At 40.4% G+C, this 26,210-nt stretch overlaps 2 protein-coding genes across 2 annotated transcripts; both read right to left on the bottom strand.

Annotated features, from left to right (window-relative positions):
- Positions 1 to 2,217: 2,217 nt before the first annotated feature.
- tmem121b (transmembrane protein 121B) lies at positions 2,218 to 3,620 on the bottom strand. Its single transcript, XM_026361078.1, has one exon. It carries the CDS (start codon positions 3,618 to 3,620, stop codon positions 2,445 to 2,447), a length of 1,176 nt encoding a protein of 391 aa, XP_026216863.1. The 3' UTR covers positions 2,218 to 2,444.
- A 1,077-nt stretch (positions 3,621 to 4,697) lies between these two features.
- On the bottom strand, positions 4,698 to 19,854 carry mkrn1 (makorin, ring finger protein, 1). Its single transcript, XM_026363485.1, has 8 exons — positions 19,709 to 19,854; positions 18,836 to 18,967; positions 11,716 to 11,897; positions 10,790 to 11,013; positions 10,042 to 10,256; positions 8,884 to 8,994; positions 8,426 to 8,570; positions 4,698 to 6,348 (listed from the first exon to the last, which is right to left on the bottom strand). Exons 1-8 carry the CDS (start codon positions 19,780 to 19,782, stop codon positions 6,136 to 6,138), a joined length of 1,296 nt encoding a protein of 431 aa, XP_026219270.1. The 5' UTR covers positions 19,783 to 19,854; the 3' UTR covers positions 4,698 to 6,135.
- Between the last annotated feature and the right edge of the window lie 6,356 nt (positions 19,855 to 26,210).

The following is a 26,210-nucleotide window of genomic DNA, read 5'->3' as shown; positions in this document are numbered from 1 at the left end:
ATCACTTCCAACCCATATTGCACTATGTTACTATACACAATCTTCCATCATATAAGGTCCCATCACATTTATTTATCTGACATAATTTGACCAGACCATTATTATAAGCTTATGGAAGGGCTCATTATGGAGGACACACAGTCCCGTCCACAAGTGGTGGAATGGCAAGGCTAATTAATTTGTATTTTCTGTGCACTGAAGACATTTGGGTTTAAAACCAAAAGATGGTATAGAGACTTGTTTCATGTAACCCAGGTGTTAGCAAGATCCAGAGAGCAGGGATGAAGGCCACACCACAAGACGCAAACCCCTCGTCAACAATCAAAATGTGAAAGCCAAGTTTCATTTTGCATAAAAGTTCAAAAATGATCCACAAAATCTTTATGGACGGACGAGAAGAGGATTGGATTAATGTATCAAGGTACATACCATTGCATTATAAACTTGTGAGTCATATCCATCTTTTGATCTTAAAACCAACAATGTGCAGCAAAAACAAAATAATTTACCTTGCTGGTCCAATACTTTCTGTTTGGACTAGAAACTTTTTAAACAAAGCAGTTGCAATAACTTGCAGCTTCTATCACACGTACTACTGTAAATAATGCACTGACCCACTCAGAGGGAATTTGTTGTTCCCAACAGCACCAGAAGGCAGATTGTCTTAAAAAAGAGGAATTTTCAACATTACTTGTTGGATACAGAGCATGTTTCATAAATGTTCTGTAAATATCCTCAGTCGTTCATGTGCCACTTTTCACAACAATTCTGATTATTTGACTACAGGAAGAAGTAGGTTGTAAGATCTAAGCTTGATGTTGGTTGATGCATCCAGCTCAGACAGGTCTAAGAGACTTGGATAGCTTTGCTTAGCATAAAAACAACATTTTGATCCATTGTTAATGTACAAATATTGATTATTACAGTATTATGATTGTGACTTAAAATCTCCTTGCCAGAGACTAATATAGGAATTTCTGCTCTTTCTTTTTTGACTTTTTCGGTTTGGTGTATTTTTGGTTCTACTGGGGAAGTACACATCTGACGGCCTGGTGGACTTAATGGGTAGTGTCCGTCTCCATCACCAGCAAGCAACACACTCCACACTAGCTCCCAGGGTGCTGTATGTGGCTGCTCCTGAGGGAAGCAGTGGGATGCAGTCAACGCATTTTATTGTGACAAATAAAGGCTGCTTCTATTCCCCCACATTCAACGGTCTGTTGAGAATGAAATCAAAATGAAAACTTTATCAGTCCACTGAGAATGAGTTTGAGTTTGAAGAAGCTGAGAGCTGGGCGTTATACTGAACCAGAGAACATCTTTTGTTCAAATGAACAGGAGCCACATGTTTTAGGGTGTACAATCCAAACAGTAACGGTTGTAGTAAAAGTAGTAAAACAGTAGCATAGCCAGTAATACCAAATCAATTCCTGTTGGCTAGGGGCCCACTTGTTAGGGGCTGTAAAAAACCTGTTAGTCATGGCACTGTTGGATCTTTATGCATGTTGTCACGTCACACACAGATATTGCCCACCGCCATTACAGGACACAGCCTTTAGAACCAGCACAGACCAGAGAGACAACACTGCCATCAACATTAAACACTAATGTACACGAGTGGAGCAGAGCTCAGGTCCCGTTTCTTTAAACTGCAACAGCTGTTGTCTCTCTCTACCCCACTGAAGTAGAATGGAAGTTTCCACAGACTGAACACACCGTGACAGTCTGTTGTGGGCTATTGCAGTTTGGGTTTGACTGTAGCACCTGTTCCGAAAAGGGAGCGCTGTAAGGCTGGTACAGATCATGCGTTCCACACATGTCTAGAAATTGGAAAATCCATTCTTCTATTATGTAAAATGTCAGTCTGAGTGGATTCAGAGTAGAAACCTCAGAAACATTGATGAGCCTGTGGATTCTTTTAAGATGCCAAGTCTGTCAAAACCTCAGTGTGGCTACTGGTTGGATGCTCGGACTCTCTGGGACCCCAAAAGCTTCAAGCTGGTAATTAGATTCAGACAACACCGTGTGGAGTTAAGCAGCACTAAGACCCTGTGGTAAGTTTTTATCCAGTCTCTTCTAGACAGGCCCAGTGTTGATATCAGGCAGCACCTACTTACTAAACAGGGGTCTGCAGCTGAATCATGAAATCACTATTATTTCAAAATGCTTTTGTACTTTACATAAACTAAACATAGGCTATATAGTGGGGTCAGTTTGCCAAAAAGAATCAGACTAATTCCAGCAAACTATGCAGACATTATTATTAATAATTCTATTAATACATAGAGGAGGTTTTACAGGAGATAGTTCTTTGTGTGTTTCTCTCTATGATACTTTTTTAAACTGCACTATTTATTCAGACCTAACTGTGATTTTCCAATTTCCAGTAGTGTTTGAAACACAGCACACTTCTCCACTTTCCACAAACCAACTCAGCCCGTTTTCTAGGACTGGGTCACGGCCAGAGTGTTGACATATCCGTGCGGACACATGTCGTTCTCCGACACGCAGTGGGAGAACTGGGCCGGGTTGCTGCCGCCGGCCAGCCTCCGGATCCCCCGCACCGCCACGCACTGTTCCACCAGCTCCATGAACTTACACACCAAGAAGAAGATGTTCTTGAACATGAACACCGACACCGGCATCTTGTAGACGTACACTTGGAAACATCTGACCATCAGCAGAGGCGCGTTGACCAGCAGGCTCGTGGAGAAGCGCGCCCACAGCCACCGGAGGCGCAGCTCGGACGCCGTGAGCTCGTAGAGCCAGATCACCGGCACGGCCAGGGCCACGAAGTACACGGAGATCACGGTGTACTTCAGATACACGGTGGGGATTTCGTTCCGTAGCAGCATCTCCACCAGCGTGAAAGTGTCCAGCAGGTCCAGGCCGGTGCTCATGAAGCAGCTCTGGGAGTGGTGCCATGTCGCCCCGTTTAAATCCTCGATGATGGAGTTCAGGAGGCAGAACAGCAGCGGCGCCGACAGCAGCATTATGATTTTGAAGCCGGTCACGCCGAACGGCACCTTGAGCGCAATCAGGTCCAGGATGGACGTCTCCAGAATCAGCACCAACTTCGGCGTGCAGGCGATGACATAGATGAGCCAGGCCAGGTAGGCGTAGGTAAACTCCCCGAGGTTGCAGCCGAAGATGGAGCTCTTCTGGTGGAAGCCGCAGGCCCGCTCCCTCTTGCTCCGCGCGTTCTTCATGAAGAAAATCCCCCAGCCGGAGATCACCACCAGGTCCGTGGCTATCCACGAGCACCAGTACAGGTCGGTGAAGATGATGAGGTAGAAGTCCAGAATGCCCCCCTGGAAGATGAGGAGGAGGAAGCAGAGCGTCTTATACAGCAGGCTCCTCTTGGATTTGTGCGCCAGCAGCGGAGCGTTCTGCATGAACTCCCCCGATGTCATGATGCAGGTGGCGGCCGCGGCTGAGACCAGAGGCTGGATGCTGCCGCTCTCCTCCGGGATGATGCTGCCGCTCGTGGTCTGCGTGTCGCGCCTCCTGCTCAGCTGCCTGGGTTCCGGCGAAGAAGACACGGGGGAGTCTGGGCAGTAGCTCGCTTCGGATCGGAGATAGTCGGCCTTGGAATTGTGGTCCACAGTTTCAGAGCTCATTGTATTTGTGCGGTAGCCTCCGTTCCTCTAGTTTTAGTTCTTCCTGACGCTGATGAAGGTGGAGCGAGAGAGAGAAGCAAACAAAGGCGCGGCCTGATGGAGCGGACTACAGCTGTTTCTACAATTTGTCTTTTAGGAATTCGTTGATCATTTTATACCTCATCATTTTATTATAGATGTAACGAAATACATCACATACACGCACGTCCTTTGGGTACTCTAGGATTAATCTGTTCTGATGTTTTTGATGTGATGTGTGATACATTTACATACAAGATGAGGACAAAACATTAGAACCACTCTAACACCCACTATGACCTCATTAATAAACATATATAATAATAATTTCTTACAGTTTAACCTAAAAACAGAGAAATTACTTACTAATTAATTAAGTTATTATAATTATAACGTACTAATTATTACTGTAGCTAGTGTGTTATATTGTTAGAGATATGCGGTTGTAATTTCTTTTCTTTCCTTTCTCCTCACCCCAACCGGTCAAGGCAAATGGCTGCCCACCCTGAGCGTGGTTCTGCTGGAGGTTTCTTCCTTTAAACAGAGTTTTTTTTCCCTTCTCCACTGTCGCCTAGTGTTGCTCAAGTGGGGTTGTTGGGTTTTCTATATTTATTTATATAATTCTGTGTACAGTTAAGATGACTTCTGTTGTGTTTTGAAATGAGTTGAAAAATAAAATCACAGTAGATTACCCCAGACTACTTTGAACACAGTGCTTAACCTAATTTAGTTACTTTGACAGAATCACAAAAACTGTCTAATACATACAGATATATGAGAACATGAAGGGAACAATGATCAGTGAGATGCTAGAAATGAGAATATCCCAGCTGCAGTAGGTGATGTTAGTTAGATCAGAGGATGATACTAGATTTATTATCTTAAGTGTTTATCCAAGTTCTTCTCTCTGCTCCTTGGATTGTATAAATATAATTATTTTCTATTTATGAATCATTTGTCTTCTGGAATTGTGCACCTGAGTGGAACAAACACACAAAGGGAATATTGTTTTTGTCCCTGCCACCCTCACAACCTGAGTATAGACTCCAAACAAAGTACTTTGACTGATAATCTTTAATATCAAGTTAAGATGGACATTGCGATACACACACACACGTTAGAAAACACATTTCCAATGGAGTTCAACATGTTGAGATCAGCTATCAGGAGTGAGCATCTGAGCATTACTCAGTGGGGATGACAGAACAATGCATCTACGCGTCACATTGTGTGTGACATTAAAAGTCTTGTTGGTTCTATGCACTGCAAGTGTTGACACTTTGGTCTGGTTCTGAGGAAGGACTGGCCTTTTGGTACCACAGGTGTTCTTGAATGCTGGGTTTCAGGACGGTCGAGGGGGAAAAGATTTGGAATGAGGCTCTGCTTCTTTGTTTCACAGACGTAGCAGTTTTCTCACTAGCTCAGAGCCCAAATGTACCCCTAGCTCTGATTCAGGACGTGCCGAGATCACCATCTTTTTAGCCTAGACATTTCACAGGCTCAAAATCTCACTGAGCCATCTGTAATAACAAATGTTGCTATTTGAAATGATATCAGTAAACATTATCACAATCTCATAAATCTCTGACTTGCAGATGTTAACATTTCATTAACTCATATTTAATTCCAGTGTTGTGCATGAATGTGCTAAAATAAAATTTTGTTAAACAAATCAGTTTGCGACTAAAAAACATCAATGTGAATATCAATCTCTATCCCTTTGGACCAGCTTGGTATGTTCACATTTGATGGCCACTCACTCAATGTAATGTCTGAAAAACAAAGATCAGGAATATGGAATACTGTGCACAGCCACAAGCTCTACAACATTTCCATGATTTGGGTTTGTTTTATATTCTGATCTAAATGCATTTTGAAATGTTTTTAAATCCTGAAAAGGAGAGAGTAAATACTGTTCAGTACAACATGATAATGATTATGGTAAATTTATTAAATCAGCACATATACTGGCTATCAGCAGCTTTAATAAAGGAACACAAAAATAAGAAGTTCCGGCCTTCAGAAAATGTATGTAAAATTTAACAACATGCCCATCACAATTACAGTAAATGGTGCTGAGTAAGTTAGAGTGCATCTGCAGTCTCAGAAGTATGTACAAACACCTGGGTAAACAAGTCAAACCCACACCCACAAATAAACTTGACAAGTTTTATTAGCAATATTTGAAGAAAGTTATAATTTGATAAATCTTATAGTGAGTTCTTTTTGTTTTCTTATCTTTCCTTTTAACATGAACTGCACAAGACAGACTCACGAGTATAGATGTCTAGAAAATGTTTAGCACAAGCGCACTGACTTGTTGGATTTTTTTTGTCTTTTTTATGTTTTGTAAGTTCATTTATTAATGGCCTGCTTAAAGGCACTGCCACAATACACGAGATGAGGGGGAGAAAAAAGCTACTGTCCATCACTCACACAAGACAGTCCATTCTAGTGTTTAGTATACATTAGGGTGGGGGGGAAGTGGGTGGGGCTGCTATAGGTAAATCTCATAAAAATCATCTAGCTCCTCGTGAAACAAGTCCCATTCATCCTCGGAATCTGTCACCTCGTCGTCCGTTCCTGCAGCGAGCAGCATGAGGAGCATCTCGCTCAGCTCAAACGTAACCATCTCATCATCCTCGTTGTCGAAGGAATCTGTACTTTCCCTTTCATCAAAGATGTCCCACAGCGGTGTTCGCCTTGAGTTCTAAGGGGAACAGAGAAGGTTTTAGTTTTAAATAACATCTTCTGAGCAAAGTAACTAAATCTGTTGCAGCAGTCAGGCATATAGAGGCATAAGAAAAAAACTGCTAAAAAGAGAAAGTGCTATCCAACAACAGAAAGCCTGATAAATATACCCTAAATTTAAAATACTCTAGACTATTATCTGCTGTCTTCACACCTGGACATTGTGCAGAATTTGTACCAGGGGGCTCGCCAAAGTCCTGGTAATCTCTGAGCTAAATAACTCTGACATTTGTGTTCTCACATGCATAATGAGACAAAATTAGGTTTTAGAAATTTTAAAGTTTAAAGTTTAAGAAAGTTTTTAAAAATCTATTAAAAGGTTGAAACTAAAATATTTATTTTCTCTTTCAGACCACTAGCTGTGAAAATTGGCCGACCAAATTTCCCTCTGGCAAGAGATGTGGTTCATCAGGACCAAAATCACTCATCATAAAAACAGTATTTATTCATTCTTGAATATGGACAGAGCACTGTCTATTTCAAACTTTTTTGTGTCTTCGTCTTTTGTTTATCTTAATTTGTATAGCATCCTACCTTGGTGCACCAACCCACCAGATGTATGTGGAAATCTACTATCAATATCTATAAATAAATCAATAAACCTATTTCTGATTCTAATTTAGAAGATAATGAATGAGTGTGTGTGTAAATAGGTTGCACAAATCACACCATAAAGTCTAGGAAACGCCTAGATTTTTATAATATTCAATTAAGTTTAGAACATCCCAGTAACATTCCAATAAGACCAGTTTGGAGGTTGTCAAACAGGATTGAAAAGACTCAAAGCTTGACAAAGATTCTGTGTTGTGATGACCCAAAATGTAACTCTTTGGGCAGACCTCTTAGCATTGGTGCATAACACCAGGCACTGCTCATCATCTGGTAACACCACCCCTACAGTGAAGAATGATGGTGACAGCGTCATGCTAAAGAAAACAGCCAAATACTTGAAGAAAGCCTGCTACAGAGTGTATGAGACCTGAGGCTGGGGTGGCAGTTCACCTCTCAACTTGGGAGGATCTCCCAAAGCAGCTCCTAGAGTACTGAACTAAGGGTCTGAATATTTTTGTTTAAAGTTAAATCTACCACACACAGTGTACAGAGTTCTTCACTTTAGGAAGTGACTGCATATATTTTAATTGTTGACACTCAGATCATTTAGATATTTGCAGCTAAAGACTGAAGTTGTACTTAACTGAATGATATTAGAAGATATTATAAATGTGCTAAAATGAAAACATACCCTGTAAAGTAGAGAATGGAGTAACCAAAGTAGTATTTACTGCACAGTTACTGTTTTGCATTGCATCCCTCAGGAATGTGTTTTTTTCTGGTCAAGCAGCTCTTATTTCCATTTTCTCTCCAATTCAGAAGGGGGTGCTACACTTAAGGAGGCGGAATCAACAATGTTATTAGCAGAGAAGTGTTTTTTGTGTTGTTTACACAAATAAGTACATTTAGGAAGCACTGGTATACAAACTATTACAATCATGAAATTTATTGTGACACAGTATTTATTAACTTATTTTATGTATGAATGGCTGCCTGTCTTGATAAGTCAGATATCAGCCTTGAGGGTGGCACGGTGATGTAGTGAACTGGGTTCAAACCAGCCAGCTGCCTGTCTGTCTGTCTGTCTGCCTGCCTGTTTGTTTTATGAGGGTTCTTCGGGTACCCCAGCTTCTTCCCACTGTCCAAACACATGCATGTTAGGGGTCAATTGGTGACTCTAAATTGTCCATGGGTGTGTACGTTTGTCTGTCTCAATATGTCAGCCCTGAGATAGACTGGTGACATGTTCAGGGCATACCCTGCCTCCTGCCCAATGACAGCTGAGATAGACTCCAACACTGCTGCAACCCTGAACAGGTTTAGGCTTAGGCTTAGGCTTAGGCTTAGGATGATGGATAGATGTCAGCCCTGAGACAGGGTGCCAACCTGTCACAGTTGAATCTGGCCCAGTGACAGCTGGAATCTTCACCAGCACCCCTGTGACCCATAAAAGGTAGGTGGATTAGATAGATGTGAACTGTTACCCGGTTTCTGCTGTTCGATCCGGTCTGTCTTCGTGGGGGCTGAGCCTCCTCCAGCCGTCCATCAGGAAAGGCGTGCTTGTAGAAGCAATTTGAGCCAAATGGACACGTTCCACGACCCTCATCAAAGTATCGACACGGTTTGCTCCTGGAGAAGATGAAATGAAAAATCAGACACACATCAAGGCCAATTTTCTAACAACATAAGCATGAACCAATTATAATTAGAGTGTAGTCTGATGAAATGTAGTCTAAGTGTTTCAGAACAAAGGTCTTCACAGTGCATCTGCCCACATACTGTCTTAACATTAATAGATTTCACTATCCCACTCCTGCGATAGTGAAATTGGAGTGTTTCTCACTGCAGGAAACACGGCTAGAGTGCTGCTGTTGTTTTAGAGTTTTCTGGTGAGTGCATGATATTCCCCGTGTTCCCACATTGTAGAAAAAGGTCTGTGTACCCCATGCCATCCTTGTATTTCTGGATTAGTTTCTGCTTGTCATCCTTATCCTCCACCCAGTATTCACTTGGGATGACAAAGTTGGATGTGATTCGGCACTCTGGGCATGACCTGCAAAGACAAAACAACTAGTGATAAGAAAATCCAAATACAAAGAGTGTGTTTAGTAATCAGGCTACACAGAGATCAGAGGTTTTTTGGGTAACTGAAATCACAAGAACATGCAAGAAGCCTGGAACTCTATTGCAAATTCTAAATTTCTTTGTCGAAGTTGCCAACTTTTATTGACCATGATTGATTTATAATGTCAATAAAAGGATAAAACATCCAAGGAGGTGAGTACTTTTTATAGGCACTGTATTAGACAAAAGAGTAATCCGATTTCCCCCGCTTTGGCTAGCCACATTTGGCTGATTTTGGTTGACTTTTCATGGTTCACAGTTTCTAACTGTATGGAGACAGAAAGGACCACCTCTTGACCACTTTTCTTCCTATTATTATTTCTTTATACGTGTGTCAGGGGTGGTGACTAACAATGCAGTGAGAGAGCCACAAAGCAGAGTTGGTGGACTTGATTTAAAATAATGTAGTGTCCCTCCATCTAAAGATCTCCTTTCATACAGCTGCTCCTCTCAGCAGAAAATTGAGTGGTGTATGTCTGCTGACTTTGTCCTGCACATGCGCTGTGGTAGAAATCCAATAAAAACGTTTCTAAAGAAGTTTACATTGCAGAGAATTTTCTTTGGGAGAAATCAGATTTTTCTAATCCTCTAACCCCCACTACAGAAACCATGTTTTCTGTTTATGTGAGTTAAGAAATCAGCTTTCAGCTGAAAGCATGCATGTAAATGCAATGAAAGTAGTTATTAGTGCTGTTAAGTAAAAGAGCAGTTGTGTAGTCACTGGATTTGACCCTCCCCTTACAACCATGTGAGGGGAAATGTATGTAACGATCAACTATATATTGAGCTTATGAAAAGTTCAGAAATAATTTTCAAGCCTGTACCTGTACCACCAGTGATATTTAAAATTATTTACCATTTAACTTTACAGTGATGGAACCTACAGTCTGCTGATGGCACAAAAACATGAATGTCCCATTACAAATAAAAAACTCTCACTTGCCACACCACAGTTTGTTACGTACAAATGACTCACTTGATGATTTTGCTCTCAAACTGCTTGGCACTCCTCCACTTGCGAATACACCTTAGACAGTAGCAGTGGCTGCAGTTGGAAAGGATACCAAAACGGCGCTCGCTTGGGTTAGCCTTCTCGAACACCACCTCCATACAGACACCACACATCATGTCCTTGCTTCGTTGAATGGCAAATGAAATCTCCATGTCTTTCTCATGGGCCTCGATGCATGCCTAACACAGGTCAACAGTTAAATAAAAAAAAAAACAACAGCAAATAAAAAAACAATCACCTTTCCTTTCAGGAAACAGTTTCTTGTTTTTAGTCAGCACTCTTACAGTCAGTAGTTAAAACAGCAGCAGTACCAGATTGTATCAGCTGTAACTGCCCACTGAACATAAATTCAGTAACTTGACAGCAAGTCAAAAAATATGTTTTGTCTGCATAAAGTTGTCTATACAAGCCACTATCCGTCCAAAATGCAGCTACGCCATGGTTGGTACAACAACAGATCTGAAGTCACCCGCTAACTCAGTCAGCAGGGCCAAAGAACAAATATCTAAATATCTTATATTATAATTCTCAAAGGCACAGGAATAAATCTACTGAAAAGATTCCAGTATATGAAGGCCTTCCATGTGAACAGAGTCCTGATAATCTCAAGTCATTCAGAAAATCATCTCTAATAGCTCTATACATCAGGAAATGTTACAGTGACTGTGAATGAATGTGGTTAATTCAGCAGCAGGTTGTGCCTTTCTTTTACCTTTGTGTGCTCTGAGCGCTGATTGTTGTCAGTGGGGTGGAGCACCTGGAGGCCGCACATATCACATACGTCCCCGTGGAGATAGGCACAGTTGATTCCGTAGCGGCACTCTCCAACAGCAGCGTACGGACAGAGCTGCTTCCTTAACTCTTTGTTGTCCAGTGCTGCATCACTGTCAAACTCCTCAATGAGCGGGGCAGAGTTTTCGACCTTCACTGGATCAGCTGGACACAAGCAGCCCATCATTAAAGTAAAACTATTTCATAAACATTTAGTTTATGCCATGTTAATGAGAAAACCCTTTATGCTTCCATGTGGCAAGAAGAAGTATGTGAACCTTTACCAATGTCCTAAAATCTGTGTAGCTATACCCTACAATCTTTAGATGGACATATAGCGCCCCAGACCTACAACTCTTACCTACTGTAGATAAGAACTATGGTGTCTAAAACTAAAATAAAACAGTTCTACATTTTATTTCCAACATATCATGGACGTCACATTACATATAACACCTCTAATCCTGCCATGTCAGCAGCTGCGTAAAGAAAACACTGGGGTGACACTCTGCCAGCTTTGTTAGAGTTAAGTGTAAATAGCAAAGTAGTCATAGCAATATAGCAGGATCTCTGTTTAAAAAAAAACTTTAGTCTACAGTGAAATCAAAATGCTCACAGACATACTCAAAGCATCTATTCTTTCATACTATATACACTTAACACCTTAGGTCATGTATGGACAGGAGGGCATTAGACTCACTAACCCGGCTTTTTAGTGGCAAAAATAAATAAATATGGAGTGTAAAATAATGTAGGTGGTTGTGGTGAATGCATAGATTAAATTACTATCATACTGGATGTTTAATGCCCGAATGAAATGTAAGTATCAGTAACAAATGAGATGTAATATTAATTCTAGTGTCTCACCCCGTCCACAATATGGCTGTCCTGGAACAAACTCAGCAGCATTGACCCAGTCTTGTGCGCCTGGGCCCGGTGTTACCACGGTGGGTTCTGGGTCTGATGGACCGGCTAGTGAGGCGGAGGACATCGGCAGCGTCTGAGAGGTTGACAACTCTTCGTTCTGTGCTGGTTTACAGTGTTCGAACCTGGGAAGTGCACAGGACCAGGATTGTTACAGTATAAATGATCTAGTTATTAGTTATTACTAGCATTGCAGAGCACAGTTCTGATCCAAGGGAAAAAGACCTGAAATCCACCAGGAGCTGAAGAGGTGGTGGTGTGGAGCAGGAGAGAAGTAGAGAAAAGTTGGTGGGACAAGTCATCTGTGCTGATCGTGGTGCATACTGGACATTGCCGAGGGAATTCAGTGCTGATGAATACGCAAACAAGGCCCTGCTGCCATCTGACTTCTCTATTTCTATTGTATACAGCAAACTCAATTAATCTGGATTAACTCAGACTGATGTGCTTGAAGGCACCTGTCAATTCAGTGTATATGTTGCTTCCCACAGACTTTGTTATCAGCTGTGTCTCACCTCTCTAATTGTGGGTAAAGATTCTCAGTCATTCATTTGTAGTCTTCTGGAAGTGAAAGTAATTGAAACTGGACCTCCTTCTTGTTACGTTGAAATGTCTCACTACTCAGAATCAGAATGAGCTTTACTGCCAGGTATGTTTAAACATACGATGAATTTGTTTTTGTTACAGGAGATTTCACGGTGCAACAGAATGACAGTAATAGGACAATTAAAAATAATAACAGAAAATAAAATTTAAATATAGAACAGGAAGACAGGGAATAACAATATACAGTGCCGATAAAAAGTATTCACCCCCTTGGATGTTGTTCTTTTATTGACATTATAAATCAATTATGGTAAATAAAAGTTGGCGACTTTGACAAAGACATTTTAGAAAAATACCTCATTAATGTTAAAGTCAAACAGGTTTCTACAAAGTAATGTCAATTAAATAAAAAATATGTAAGGCAAAAATCAGTGTTTTCATTAATATTTACCCCCTTCAGGTCAGTATTTAGTACACACCTGGACAAATATCCTTTTGTTAAAAAAAAAAAACAAAAACAAAAAAAAACACAAAAGGTCTTTGAAATAACTTGAAACTAACAAAAGTAATAATAAATAAAAATTAACTCATAAAAATCATACATAACTTTTGAGTTGTGGTTAAAGGTAAAGTCTGTAAGACCATCTCCAAGCAGCTTGATGTTCCTGTGACTACAGTTGCACATATTATTCAGAAGTTTAAGGTCCATGGGATTGTAGCCAACCTCCCAGGACGTGGCCATAAGAGGAAAATCAATGACAAATTGAAAGAAAATGCAAGTGGTAACTAAAGAATTCAGAATAACTTCCATAGAGATTAGAGGTGAAATCCAAGGTCAAGGTACATCAGAGTCAGATCACACCATCAGTGACTGTTTAAGACAAAGTGGACTTAATCGAATATGACAGAGAAGGACTCCACTAATGACAGCAAAAAACAAAACAAAAAACATAATGACAAACCACAAAGCTTCTGCTAAAATGTCGTCTGGACAGATGAGACAAAACTTTTTGAGAGGTACCAACATTTTTGTCCACGTGTGTAGATATACCTTTGATTGCAATCACAGCATGGAGTTTGTGTATAGGTCTCAATTAGACTTGCATCTGGACACTGGAATTTTATGCCATTCCTATTCTCACTAGTCTCATTCTTATCATGGTCATTCAGTTTCCTTTCATTTCTTGATGATGGATTTCACTGACCTCCGGGGGATGTTCAGTGCCTTGAAGATCTTTTGTATCCATCCCCTGACTTATGCTTTTTAATGTCCTCTTCTCTGAGTTGCTTGGAGTGTTCTTTTCTCTTCATGGTGTAATAGTAGCCAGGGATACTGATTAACCAGTGACTGGACCTTACAGACACAAGTGTTTTTATACTGCAATCAATGGGGAAGACACATTCACTGCACTCAGGTTATCCCCATTTCACTAACTGTGGGACTACTACCACCAAATATCTGTACCTCTGTTGGATTAGGTCAGTCATTTTAAAGGGGGTGAATATTAATGCAAACACCGATTTCACCGCACATATTTTTATTTAATTGACAATCCTTTGTAGCGATATATTATCACTTTGACATTAACGAGGTATTGTTCTGACATTTTTTTGTCAAAGTCGCCAACTTTTATTGATCATGATTGATTTATAATGTCAATAAAAGGATGTAACATCTAAGGGGGTAAATACTTTTTATAGGCACTGTACAAGTTGACAGTTGTATGTACATGTATATTACAATGGACAGTTTTGTATGTGCTGGTTTTACAAATGACTTCATGACCACAGACCTTAGAGCTGCAGGCCTGTAGTCATTTAGTGATATCTTTCAGACCTTTCCACACTGATGCTGGGTCACTGAAGAGAAATGAATCCTTAGCTTATTATGGTAATAACTCTTTGCCACACCAATTTCCTTTTCCAGTGTGCATTTGGCCTGTTTATACAAGACTCTATCCACTTTCCTGTAAGCATCTTATTTAGCCTAGGTTGTCTGAGTTTTGCAGTGAACCATGGTTCAACCATGGTAAATTAAATGAGTATATGTATTCCTGGTAGGAAAGCACCTTTCTTTGTTTGCAGCAGCTTCAAAAACACTCCAATAAGTGAGGTCAAAACAGGCTTGTAAATCCAGCTCTGTTTTATTAGTCCATCTCTCCGCAGTATTTTACAGGTTTAGCTGATTTCAGTTTCTGTCTGGTTTATCTTATACCGACCTACAAACAGTGATTAGAGAGTCATATGCATCCCTTATTGCTGTGAAACAGTTATCCAATATATTACTGGTTCTTGTGGGACATGTAGTATGCAGTCTGTATTTTGGCAGGTCATGTCACAGATTTGATATGTTAAAGGCCTGAGAATGATTATAACAGTCTGGGTGTTGTTGTTCTGTGATCTGATCACCAAATCTCTATAAAGCTGGGCTTTATTCAGACAGGTTTCAATGAAACACAGAGCAACAGGATATAAAAAAAAAATCCTTGTTTATCCGGGACATCGGAGAGTTTTGTTGGGTAAAGAGCGGAGATTCGCCAGGTGGATGCTAGGCAGCGCCATTCGAAATCTGTGCTGTTTAAGCTTCTTTAGTGCACCAGCTCGCTTCCCCCGTCTGGACGCCCTAAAGTGCTTGTTTAGAGCTGCTGCTGCTGCGCCGCCAACCATTATGTCCAACAAAACGTCACAATAGTCAAAAATAGGTGAAATATCGGGTGTGTACTGCCGCATGTCAGTTTGACTCTGTTGCTGTGACTTGTGCTTTTCCCCTTTGGTGGATAATAAAATTCTTATCTTAAAACAGATGTATGTATACAGGAATGTTACAACTGGGAGAGCAGAAAAATAACAATAGCATATGTAGTAAATGTAGGTTGGGGGGCTGGAACTCTCAGAATGTAATAAAAAGCATGTATAGTCACCATTCTGTATAAACATATGTTCTACAAACCTCTTAATTGGTTTCTCTGGTTAATGTAGAAGATATCAGTTAAATCAGCTTAATACTAAATTCTTTTGCTATGTAAAATGATCTCAGTGAGAAAGTGTACCTACTCTTCTGCAAATTAACTAACTCAATACACATCTCAATAATTCTTTTAAAAACACTATTTACCATAATAAGTAAAGCAATTATTATGATTATTATTATATGAAAAATTTTTGCTTAACAATTGTATCCATTCTTCATCTTGTGTGTGACGCTCACAGATCCTTGCAGGTTCAGGAGTTATGAGCCAAAATGCTAAAACTGTGATTAATGTCCACATGGTGGTGCTGTAGAGGCATGTCAAGTCAAGTCAATGAGTTTTTTTGTCTTTTCAACAAAACAGGGCAGTACACATTGAAACAAAATGCTTCCCGGGACCAAGGTGCTACATTAGACAACATAAATTCACTTAAAATTTACACATAAATGTTTGTAGTATGTTAAGAATTTTAGCATGGGCCATCACTATAGCATTTATATTTTTTGATGAAATTACTGTTTTTAAGCATTCCCAGAGACTTCCCAATTAAAAATGAATAAATCCAAATAAAAATTAATAAAAATGTAATAATAGTTATTGGCACTAAAAGTAATAGCACCTCTTGCCTCAGTGCGCTTCACATTTTAGGATTGGAACCATGTTTGTTGAAAGGCCCTGGTATAGAGGGACTCTGAGCTGATAAAAAACATAAGAAACGCTTTCCACCATTTGAAGAAGTAAAAGTGCCATTCCAGTATAAAGAATGTCAAAGTGTGCCAAGGTTGTTCTTCTTTTGAAATTATTAATTCCAAACTTCCACTCACTTCCAACTTTATCAGTCACTCGCCTTTGAGTCATTACCAAACAGAAGAGCTCAAAACGAAGCAGGGAGAAAGTAAGAGCAATTTATACATTATAGTTTCAAAAAGTTATATTGGTGGAAAGTGGATGTTGAAAGGTAATGAAAGTTGTTGACATACGGTAATAAAGAACCAGTAGACATGGAAGAGCTTCTTTACACTAGTACTGCTACACAGCAGAGTTTTAGTTTTATTCATGTTTTAACACACCACCCATGAATTGATCATTTTCAATATTAAATCAATAAAAAAGATATTATTTTTGGCCCTATTGTCTAGCCCTACTGGAGAAATTGCCACAAATATTTGGACAGGGTTTATAAGGTTAGGGCTCCATTAGGGGTCTGAATGGCACATCAAGCATTCTATGACCATGACTTACACTACACAGAAAGAGTTCTCTATCTGAGCCTCCAACAAACACACTTTATAGTCAAGTCATACTGAAATCTTACCACCATAACCTACTTGTTTCTATAAAAGCTTATAAGGCGAAGTGATGCACTGCAGTCTTTTTTATTGGTCTGGTTCTGTTTTAGCCTACTGCTTGTTTTTGCTCTTTTCTCTCTCCGCATTCCGCTAACCCAAACTGTCAAGGCAGATGGCAGCCCACTCTGGATCAGGAGGATGTCTCATCTGTTAAAGGTTTTCACTCTCCACTCTCACCAGCTGCTCATGGGCAATTAGTTGAGTTTTTAAATTGTGTAAGGTCTTAACCTTACAATGTAAAGTGCATTGAGATAATCATGTTGTGATTTGGTGCTATAGAAATTATTTTAATTGACTGCTGCTGAGGTAGAAAATTGCCTTTTACACAACGTGAGAATTGAGAGTAAACACCATTGCACAGGGTAGATTTTTTTTAATGTATCTTTGCAGTTTGTCACAAACCCTTTACATCTGCTAAGTCAATGTAAGAAGGAGAGAGTGGTGTTTATATGCAACTTACATCCTTCTAATACCCATCAAATATATATGCAAGTATATATATATATATAATATTTATATTTATATTTATATATTTATATTTATTTATTTATTTAATTACACAGCCCTAAAAATAGATCTCCAGCTGTGCACATTTACTGACTGGGCTCATTATAGAAAACAAGTCAGCTCCATAGATATACTACAGCAGGACTAACAGTCCATGACAGCCTGTGCACACAGTCATACAAAAGGAAGACCTAGCTTTTCTCTCCTCCAGCCTCCTCAATGACAGTGAGCTGCATCAGAACACACTTTTAACCAGTCTGTTCCCAGAGAGCCACTGTAGCACTGGACAAGTGGGTAGAGTAGGGCTGATAGAGTTACGCATAAATACATGAGAAAAGAGAAAGAAGGGTGCTGCAGCAAAGTGAACCTGGGGAACCCAGCGATAGCAGAATGGGAGGGGGAGCAGCTCACAGAAAGAGACCAGGAGGGAAACAGAGGATGTTATGCAATTGCCATGCAGTCTGCACTGCACTTTGTCTGGCCCTGGGGGCTGCAGGGGAGAGAGAGGGGCAGAGCGTCATAGAGATAGAGTGAGTAAGCGAGACAGAGACCATCACAATAGATAGAGCCTAGGGAATTCAGTCTTAATAAGCCCCACAGTGAGTGCCTTACTGTGAGCTGTTAATAGAGAGTGCACAGCCCCACAAGGGTCACAAAAAAATAATGAGGACACCATACTTGCAGCTCTATGACAAGAATGAAGGAATGTGATTTATCATCACAAAAAGATCAACTTAGACCTATACACACATATTCAACTAAAGGTTTCCAACACACAATGCGCCTACTAGTCAAGCAAACCATATATGTATGTGAATAGCTAATAAGTCCCCAGCACTGTTGGGATGGTCCTCTGAGTGCCTGGGTAACCATGGGAATGTTCCTGAAGCTAGACATGGACCAGACACCGTCTACACAAGCTGGCTGCTGCTGTCTAGGCAGACAGACTCAGAGCCTCATCAGCGCCTCAAAGGTCCATTCGGCTTAGCGTTTGAGCAAGTTTACTACAAATACATATTTATAACTATATTCAAATCAGACTGCAATGCAAAGCATAGCTAACTAAGTCAAGTCTTAATGCACTGTTACACTGCAGTGACACATTCAATACTCTGATTCTTAAAGGGACGATACTGATATTAATATAAATACACTGTGTAGTAAAAACAAGTGACAGTGTCTGTGCTAGAATTGTTCTCCTTTTCATCTCAACAAAAGCCTCTGGTGAGACAGCCAGATGGAAGATTATGCTGGCAGACATGATGAACACACAGAAGCTTACAAACACTAAAAGACAGTTCATTTTAAATCACACAATCTCATCTAACTGAGCAATGCTGCAATGCCTCATATGAGATCATTTTTTCGGACATACATGGGGCTCCCACAGACCAACAACATGTTGTCATACAAAAGCAACAGATGTCAGGGTGTCAGACCCATGTGAGGAACAAACTGCAACACTTCGAAACGCCATGCCAGCAAAGCTGCTGTGCTGTCACTTGGCTGAGAGTACAGCCACTTTTAGAAAGGAAGGTATAATCCAGCTCAACTGGCAACTGGGAGCACTTTCTTAGGCTGTAGCAACTGACAGAACATGCCAGTTGAGTAGCTAAATCAGGCATTTGTAATTACTACCATCTAGTCACCCATTTTTGTATTTATAACAACTTAAAATATAGAGCCATTTACCTGCAACGGTCCCCAAACATACAGTTTCCCTTCTGAAAGAACTTGCAAATCATGGCTGCTGGCTTGCTGTTGGTCAGATCATGGGAATATCGACAGTTCTCTCCTTCTTTACAAAGACCGTGCATGAAATATCTGGAAATATAAAAGAAAAAAAGGTGCGCAGTTAATATGTGATCTCCATAATAGGCGTTAGAACTGTAATAGAAAACATTAACATTAGTTCATTAGAAAGTTCGAATGGGAAACTGAAGTTTTAAGTTGAACAACGCGCGAGTGCTAATACAAGGCAACTGCTCTTGAACGTTGTCTTTCACTTTCATAATGATAATCTAGCAATGCAATCTAGCCTCTCCAAACATGTCACATCAAATAATATTTAATGAATATAATTTTATATTTAATGTTGTCTGGACGTGGCACGTAGCAGCTGCAGTGACAATAATAAAACTCAAATGGAAGAAAACTACCCAGGTAGATGTGTCGTTTTTTAATATTGGTTAGTTTTAAATTAAAAGAGTGGGTGCTTAGAGCTTTCAAGCAGACACTTAAAGCTAAGAAATGTACCAATAATTAGTAGTTTGTAACGTTGACGGTCTAGTTTGGCAATAATGCTAGCCGGTCGTGATAATTGTTCAGAACGAAGCTAGCTACCAAACTAGCCGCTAACGCATCACAACAGTCTGTTATGTGACCATAACCGTGAACACAACAACACAGCACTCTAACGATAGTATAGCTAGCGTTAGCTAACCACCAACTGAGCCGAACCTTAGAAGACGCTGTTGTCAGTCGCTCGCCAGCCAAATCAATTTTAGTGTTAAACGACAGACGACATAACCACCTTCGATATTTTAATAATCATTGTTTGCTTACCTGCAGGTTACGTGTTTGGTCCAACCTCCTATCACTGCTGAAGCCGCCGTAGACGCTGCTGCTGCCTCCGCCATTGCTGTTTATGTTGAGCAGCAGCAGCTAGAGCCGGATGTTCCGGACATCTCCGCTCCAGCTCGGCTTCGTTCGCGTATGTACGGTTCAAGTCGGAGTTTCCCGAAAACCTACTAGACTACGGTAGTTACGACAGAGACGAGGCTCATCCATTGTTTTGAAACATTTGAAGCGGACACGCTAGCGACGTCTGCTGATCTAGTATGTGTAAATGTAGAAGGGCCAACTAAATTGTGGATTAGTGACGTAGAAAAGACACATTTATAGGCCAAATTTATTTGTAGAGCCTGTGTAATAATGTTTTGTACAGCCCTAAAATAATGTCAACAATAATCAACTACAAATCTTCTTACTCCTCACTGGAGTTACTTAATTTATTCTTGTTTACAGAGCCTTTTGTGCTTGTGTGACATCTGGGCAGGACATACAGGCATCCATGAACAACAAAACTAACAACACCTCACATGTCACACCAATAAAAGCACATTAGACTACAGTAATAAAGGATGCTTATCACTGTTCCCCATGCAGCGCTGTGGCTGGAGACAAACACCTATAATATGGTGGATGCCATAACCACAGCTGTACTACAGCTGGTGTCAACATGGCCTACATGTTTTTTGGAAACTGTACTTCTATTTATATTGATACCTTTGTCTGCTGTGGATATGAGAGTAATTATAAAATCTAGTTATAAATAGTTACTGTACAGCTTGGGAATTTCAGCAAAACAAGAGGCTAATTTATTTCATCAGAGACTAACCTGCCAAAAGGTCAGCACAGTTCCGGTCAAAGTTTGAACTTTCTCTCCACTCAGCACACTACAGATTTTCATGTAATGCTGGTGCATCACACCACATAGACAACAATAACTGGTTAGTCCAACCTTCAGCACTTTGATCCCATCCGGGCTGATGGTGTGTATTTGTCATTGTCCACCACCCTTGACAGGGTCGACAGGGGGGCCGGCTATAAGGGACATGGGTCCTACCTGAAGCCACGCTTGTTTGGTGTGAGTGTGTGCACAGAGGTGTGGATTTATGTCTGGATAGGTAGAGGTAGGTGTGTGTGTGTGTGGGAGTGTGTTTGGGCGTAGGCAGGAACGTGTGTGTGCACACGTGTCTGTCTGTGTGGTACACTAGTGGAGACTTGTCACATTGGCTAAACTCACCGGCAGCACTACGGGGTATGTTAACACATCATGAGCATGAATATTTGCTTACTTGCTCATACTTGGGCTGGTTGGTATGGGTTGTTTGTTTGCACTGTGCTTTGCTTATTATTACTCTTGAAATGATCATTGTTGCCATGGTTAATATCATTACTATCATTATTGATGTTATCATTGGTTGTTTTTGTTATGATGATTGTGTATTGAATTGTTACTTCTTAGTAGATGAGTCAAATCAAACTAAAAAGTGAAATTGAAGTTGCAAAGTCCTACGCTGTCCTGCGCACACAGCAACACATTAGAGCATTTCTTGTGAATCCCATATGTAGAGCAAAACATTTTACTAACTGTAACTAAGTCAAGTTCTGCTGCCCTTTCCAGGGGACAAAATCTTTGAGTGAAGCGTTTGCCTAAGGAAGCTCCCAGAGGACATATAGAAAGTCTCTTAGAATAATGAGTTTGGGGAATAATGTATTGTTTTTTTTGTTGTTTGTTTGATTCTTGTTTCCCTAGGATCAGGGAATGTTTAAAGGGCCTTCCTCTGTTGTGTGTCTGTGTGCTACTGTGAAGATGAAGGAGTCAGCTGCTCAATTATGAAGACAGGTCTGCATTGTCAAGTCATTTTAGTAGACAGAGGCTGCTATGGTGAAGCAAGACCAGTGAAATAGACCTGCATTGGATTGCATTCTTTTGAATATGGTGGACAAAAGTCAACGAAGAAACAAAAAGCCAATAAGAGCCACAATAACAACTTAGGCAGTCAGCTGAAGATAGTTGAAGAGTTTGACCCTGGGCCAAAATTTACCTTAGGTTCGACATCTGGTCAGACAATTTCCGCTGCAGCCAATGCCTATTACTACTTGGTGAATAACACCACATTCTGATTATCAATGTCCCTTTTTAAGGATTGCAATTGTAGGACTCATTCTGGCTTTAAGTATAAACAGTCTAAGTTGTTTGTGATTATTACCTTGAGGCATTCACACTAAGGCAAATCAATTGTCAGTTTTATGAAGGCACAGCTTTTTTGTCCCAGACGTTATGACAGGTGTATAATTTACTGGAGATTAAAGGGTCAAGGAACACTCCTAAGCATCCCAGACAGATGGCCTGATAGAAAGATATAACCAAACCCTGGAGTCTATAGTTGGGAAGTTCGTGACTGAAAATAACATAAGATTCTTTATTTGTCTTTTTACTGCAACATAAAAAATATATCCACCATTAGAATTCAGTGCACAATAAATAAATATGGCTAATAGTAATAAAAAATATATGTGTATACAAGCACAAAATGTTCAGAACATAAAAATAAATTAAAATTTAGCTTTATAATTTAAAACTAATAGCTTGGAACTAGCAGAGCAGTCATGCGTCACCTAACCTGAAGCAAGTTAGGTGAATTAGACCTGCAGTGGATCACATTCTATTAAATATGGCCAACTTAGGAAGATGAAGATGAATCACGCATAGGTATATTTTGATGTTAGCCGTAATTGATATGTCTTGCCCAAGTGTTTTGTTTATATTTATTTTCTCCTTTTTATCTTTGCTTAGCTTACACCGTGTTTACCAGAACAAATGGAAAGTCTCAGTTAGGCCAGGCTGAGAAGGTAAATCACCATGCAGTAGAGTAGGGAGAGGAGGAGTAGGCAGCTTGCTTTTAGGCTGCAGCTAATATCAATGATTTTTATTAAACTTCTTTGCGCTTATTCTTTCTTGCGGTTTCTTCAGAATCACTTTTTATAAATTTTTAGTGCCTCTACAGATAATAAACATTTCACTACTCATACAAGTAGCTTCTTTATACAGTTGGTGAGGGACCACAAATTCACATCATCCAGGTTGGTTTCACTTCACACCTGGCTTGAATAGGCTCGTTCGGGTGGTGATTCTCTATGATTTGTAATTCACTGATTCAAGGTAACATTGCATGGCCTGATACATATTTCTATAATCTCTAATGGCTTTAGCTTTGCTCTCAGGAGACTCAATATTCTTCCAGTATGCAACATAAACATTTTACACTGTAAAATTGAAGTTGCAAATTTACCACCTAAGTTAAAATTAACAGTCAGCATGTAGAATATTAACACCACAACATATTTCAAGAACACTAAGTAAGTGTTTTAAGTTTGATGGTCAACACCACTGGGAATCAGCAAACACTTGATGGTGACAATCTGACATAGTAGTGATTACTGTAACTCAAACATTTAACAAAAACCTTATCCCTGAATCTTTGAAATCAACCATTAAACTCTAAAATTTCAACACTCAACTTTTGCTGTACACAAATGATTGATCCATGTTACCCATGTTTTAATTGTAAGTCTTCTATAATGACATGCTCATATATTGACTGCTGTGGCTGTTCCTTCTCACCTTTATTAAAGGGATGGGGAACTGTTAGCTGTTTCATTGATTTAGTTTATTCAATTCATTTTTATTTGTATAGCACACTTAACAATGTAAGGTATAAAACCTTAATACAGAAAACCCAACTACCCCACTTGAACAAGCAGTAGGGCACAGTGGAAACCATATGATGACGATCAGGCTTTTTTACTTTGCATCACTGTATTTGCACAACTCTCAAGATGACGTGATGTTACTTGTAGCCAAAAATATATTGTTGAATGCTGCTATATTTATATCATCACATCATTGTGATATTATTTAGTAGTTACTTAATAGGCTAAATAATGCATCCCTTTTTCAGAGAGGGAGCACCTTGCAGCCAATATGGACATGAGAATTTAAGGTTTAGACCACTACCAGGCATAAGAGGACATGGGCAGGCTATGACTGGTTTAAAAGCTTTTATTTTAAGAGGCAAGGGAAAGCGGTGGGGATTGCAGAGGAATGGAATCCAGAGGGGGTAACAGCAGCTGGTGTGATCAGGTTTGCTGGAGCAATGAGCACCAGCCGAGGCAGGAACTGCGAGTGTCCGTATCCGTGAGAAGCCAGAGGCAGACAGAAAGTGAGGTCCAAAAACAGAACAATAGGAGAGTCAGAAAAACAGGTCACAGGGTCCAGGGAGAGAGTCAGAGAGAGAGAGACGAACAACCCATGGTTATCCACAATCCAACTTCGGGTTATTCATAAGGCAGTCAGAGAGAGAGAAAGGCAAACAAATCCAGAGTCCACAATCCGAACCAGGGTAATCCACAAAGGCAGAAAACAGGTCAGATCAGGAGTCAGACTTACAGGATGGGTCAGGCAGAGAATCGGTGGTAAAAAGATCGGTCCAGGTCGTTAACAGGTTGGCAGAAGAAAAACCTTGAGCTTCTTGAGTTGTTTCTTTAACACTTGACAATTAAAAGGTAACACTCATTCGAGATTAGCCCGCAGACAAATAAATACAGTTCAAATGAGCATTTATTATAAGATAATACAAATTATTAAGACAGGGTATGCAGTCACCTTTTTTCCTTGAGGACAAGAAAGAAGCTTCTTGTGTCCGTTTAGGGTTCTTGGCCAGAGTGCTCTTGCCTAATCCCTCTAACTTCTGATTTCCCCTTTTGTAACCTTCTCTACGTGACAATTTCATTTGGTCTTTTTCACTGTTATTGCCTATTTCTGGCCAACTGCTGGGTCCCATCTCAGCCCTAGACATTTAATTTATATTGGCTGCTCCTGAGATCGAGAACAAATGCCCTCATCGTTAATTTTGAATGGTCAATGCAAGTCTTCCCGTATATCTGCTAGGTTACCTTGATCCAAGTTGCTCTCTGATGAATTGATGAATCTCTCCTAGACAGACACAAGCATCCCATTCCAGGAATGCAATTCATACACACATAGGGCTTTATCTGATCTAAGTTTGTAAAACTGTGTTTAAGTGTGCATAACTACTTTGTACTACTCTGACCCTGGGTGGGTCAGACAAAGGAGTTCAAGGTGGAGGTGGGACTACACCAAGGCACGAGTGCAGGCAGGTTGGAGCAGGTGGAGGAAAGTGTCAAGACAGTGGTGAGACCAGCTTTGCTCTATGGGTTAGAGACGATAGCAGTGAGAAAGAGACAAGAGGCTGAGATGAAGGCAGCAGAGATGAAGATGTTGAACGAGCACATCAGAGGGACGGCCCACGTTGACTGCGTTAGCAACAAAGTCAGAGAGACCAGACTGAGATGGTTTGGACATGCGCAGAGGAGTGATAGTGAATATATTGGTAGAAGGATGTTGGAGATGGAGCTGCCAGGCAGGAGGGCAAGAGGACGACCAAAGATGAGATATATGGATGTGATAACAGAGGACATGAGGTTGGCTAGTGTGAGTGTAGAAGATGCCCATGATAGAGTTAGGTGGAAAGGATGATTCGCTGTGGCGACCCCTGATGGGAAAAGCCGAAAGAGAAGAAGATTTGCATTTTACATTTAGTCATTTGACAGACGTTTTTATCCAAAGCAACTTATAAGTGAAGGTTATGAACCCCAGTCTCACATGCAAGGTTCGGAAGAGTTCAAGAGTTGAACTGAGAGTGAGGCACCTGAGTGGGCCCTCCCCAAACCCCTGTACCTTGGAAGTTGTTTGGAGAATAATATCAAATGAATAAATGTAAATGTTCCACCATTGTGGAACCCCTGAGCTGAACAGTTTTGTTAGGTGAGGGAACCACAAGACATCTGTTGCCTACAGAGCACAGTGAGCAGGAGGGATTGTAGACCTGAATGAGGTCAGGTAAGCTGGTGCAGTTGACATGACCGCTTTGTAGGCAAGGGTCAGGGCCTTGAAACTAATGTGGGCAGCTACAGGAAGCCAGTGCAAAAATATAAAAAATTGGTATAATGTAAGACCTTTTTGGCTGATCATAAATGAGACATTCTGCTGCATTTTGAATAATCTGGGTGGGTTTGCAAACTCTTGTCTACCCTGAGATCACTGAACGCTGGATGCTTGTTGTGCTATCACGTCTATTGGGACTGTGTGTATCTCTTTATAATCCTGAAGATGACACATTTGACATCACTATAGAGCCAATCATAGCTTTTACAGCTAAAGAGTGGTCATTTTCCAGAAACATCATCTGTAAGGAGATGGATCCATCAAAAGGATTGTACTCTGTTCTCTGGCTCAGTTTGAAGTTTTTTTTTCTTGCTCTAGAGAGCTGTAATATTATAAAATTTATTTTATAGGTCACTATTCTAAACATGTGGTTCACATAGAAAATACAAAGTATGCAAGCTCACTGTAGATTAATGATCTAACACATTCCTAACCCTCCTGCTATGTCTGGCTTTCTTCACTTCAAACGAA

This window comes from Anabas testudineus, chromosome 23 (assembly GCF_900324465.2).
Source record: "Anabas testudineus chromosome 23, fAnaTes1.2, whole genome shotgun sequence".
In the NCBI taxonomy this organism is placed as follows: Eukaryota; Metazoa; Chordata; class Actinopteri; order Anabantiformes; family Anabantidae; genus Anabas; species Anabas testudineus.
Note: the sequence above shows the minus strand (reverse complement) of the source record. Positions and strands in the feature narration are given on the sequence as shown.

Coding starts and splice junctions, on each gene's coding strand:
- tmem121b (XM_026361078.1), bottom strand. CDS start 3,620: ATGAGCTCTGAAACTGTGGACCACAATTCCAAGGCCGACTATCTCCGA.
- mkrn1 (XM_026363485.1), bottom strand. CDS start 19,782: ATGGCGGAGGCAGCAGCAGCGTCTACGGCGGCTTCAGCAGTGATAGGA. Junction 10,257..10,789: donor AGCGCTCAGAGCACACAAAG/GTAAAAGAAAGG, acceptor GACCTGTGTTAG/GCATGCATCGAGGCCCATGA. Junction 6,349..8,425: donor GATCGAACAGCAGAAACCGG/GTAACAGTTCAC, acceptor TGTTCCCCTTAG/AACTCAAGGCGAACACCGCT.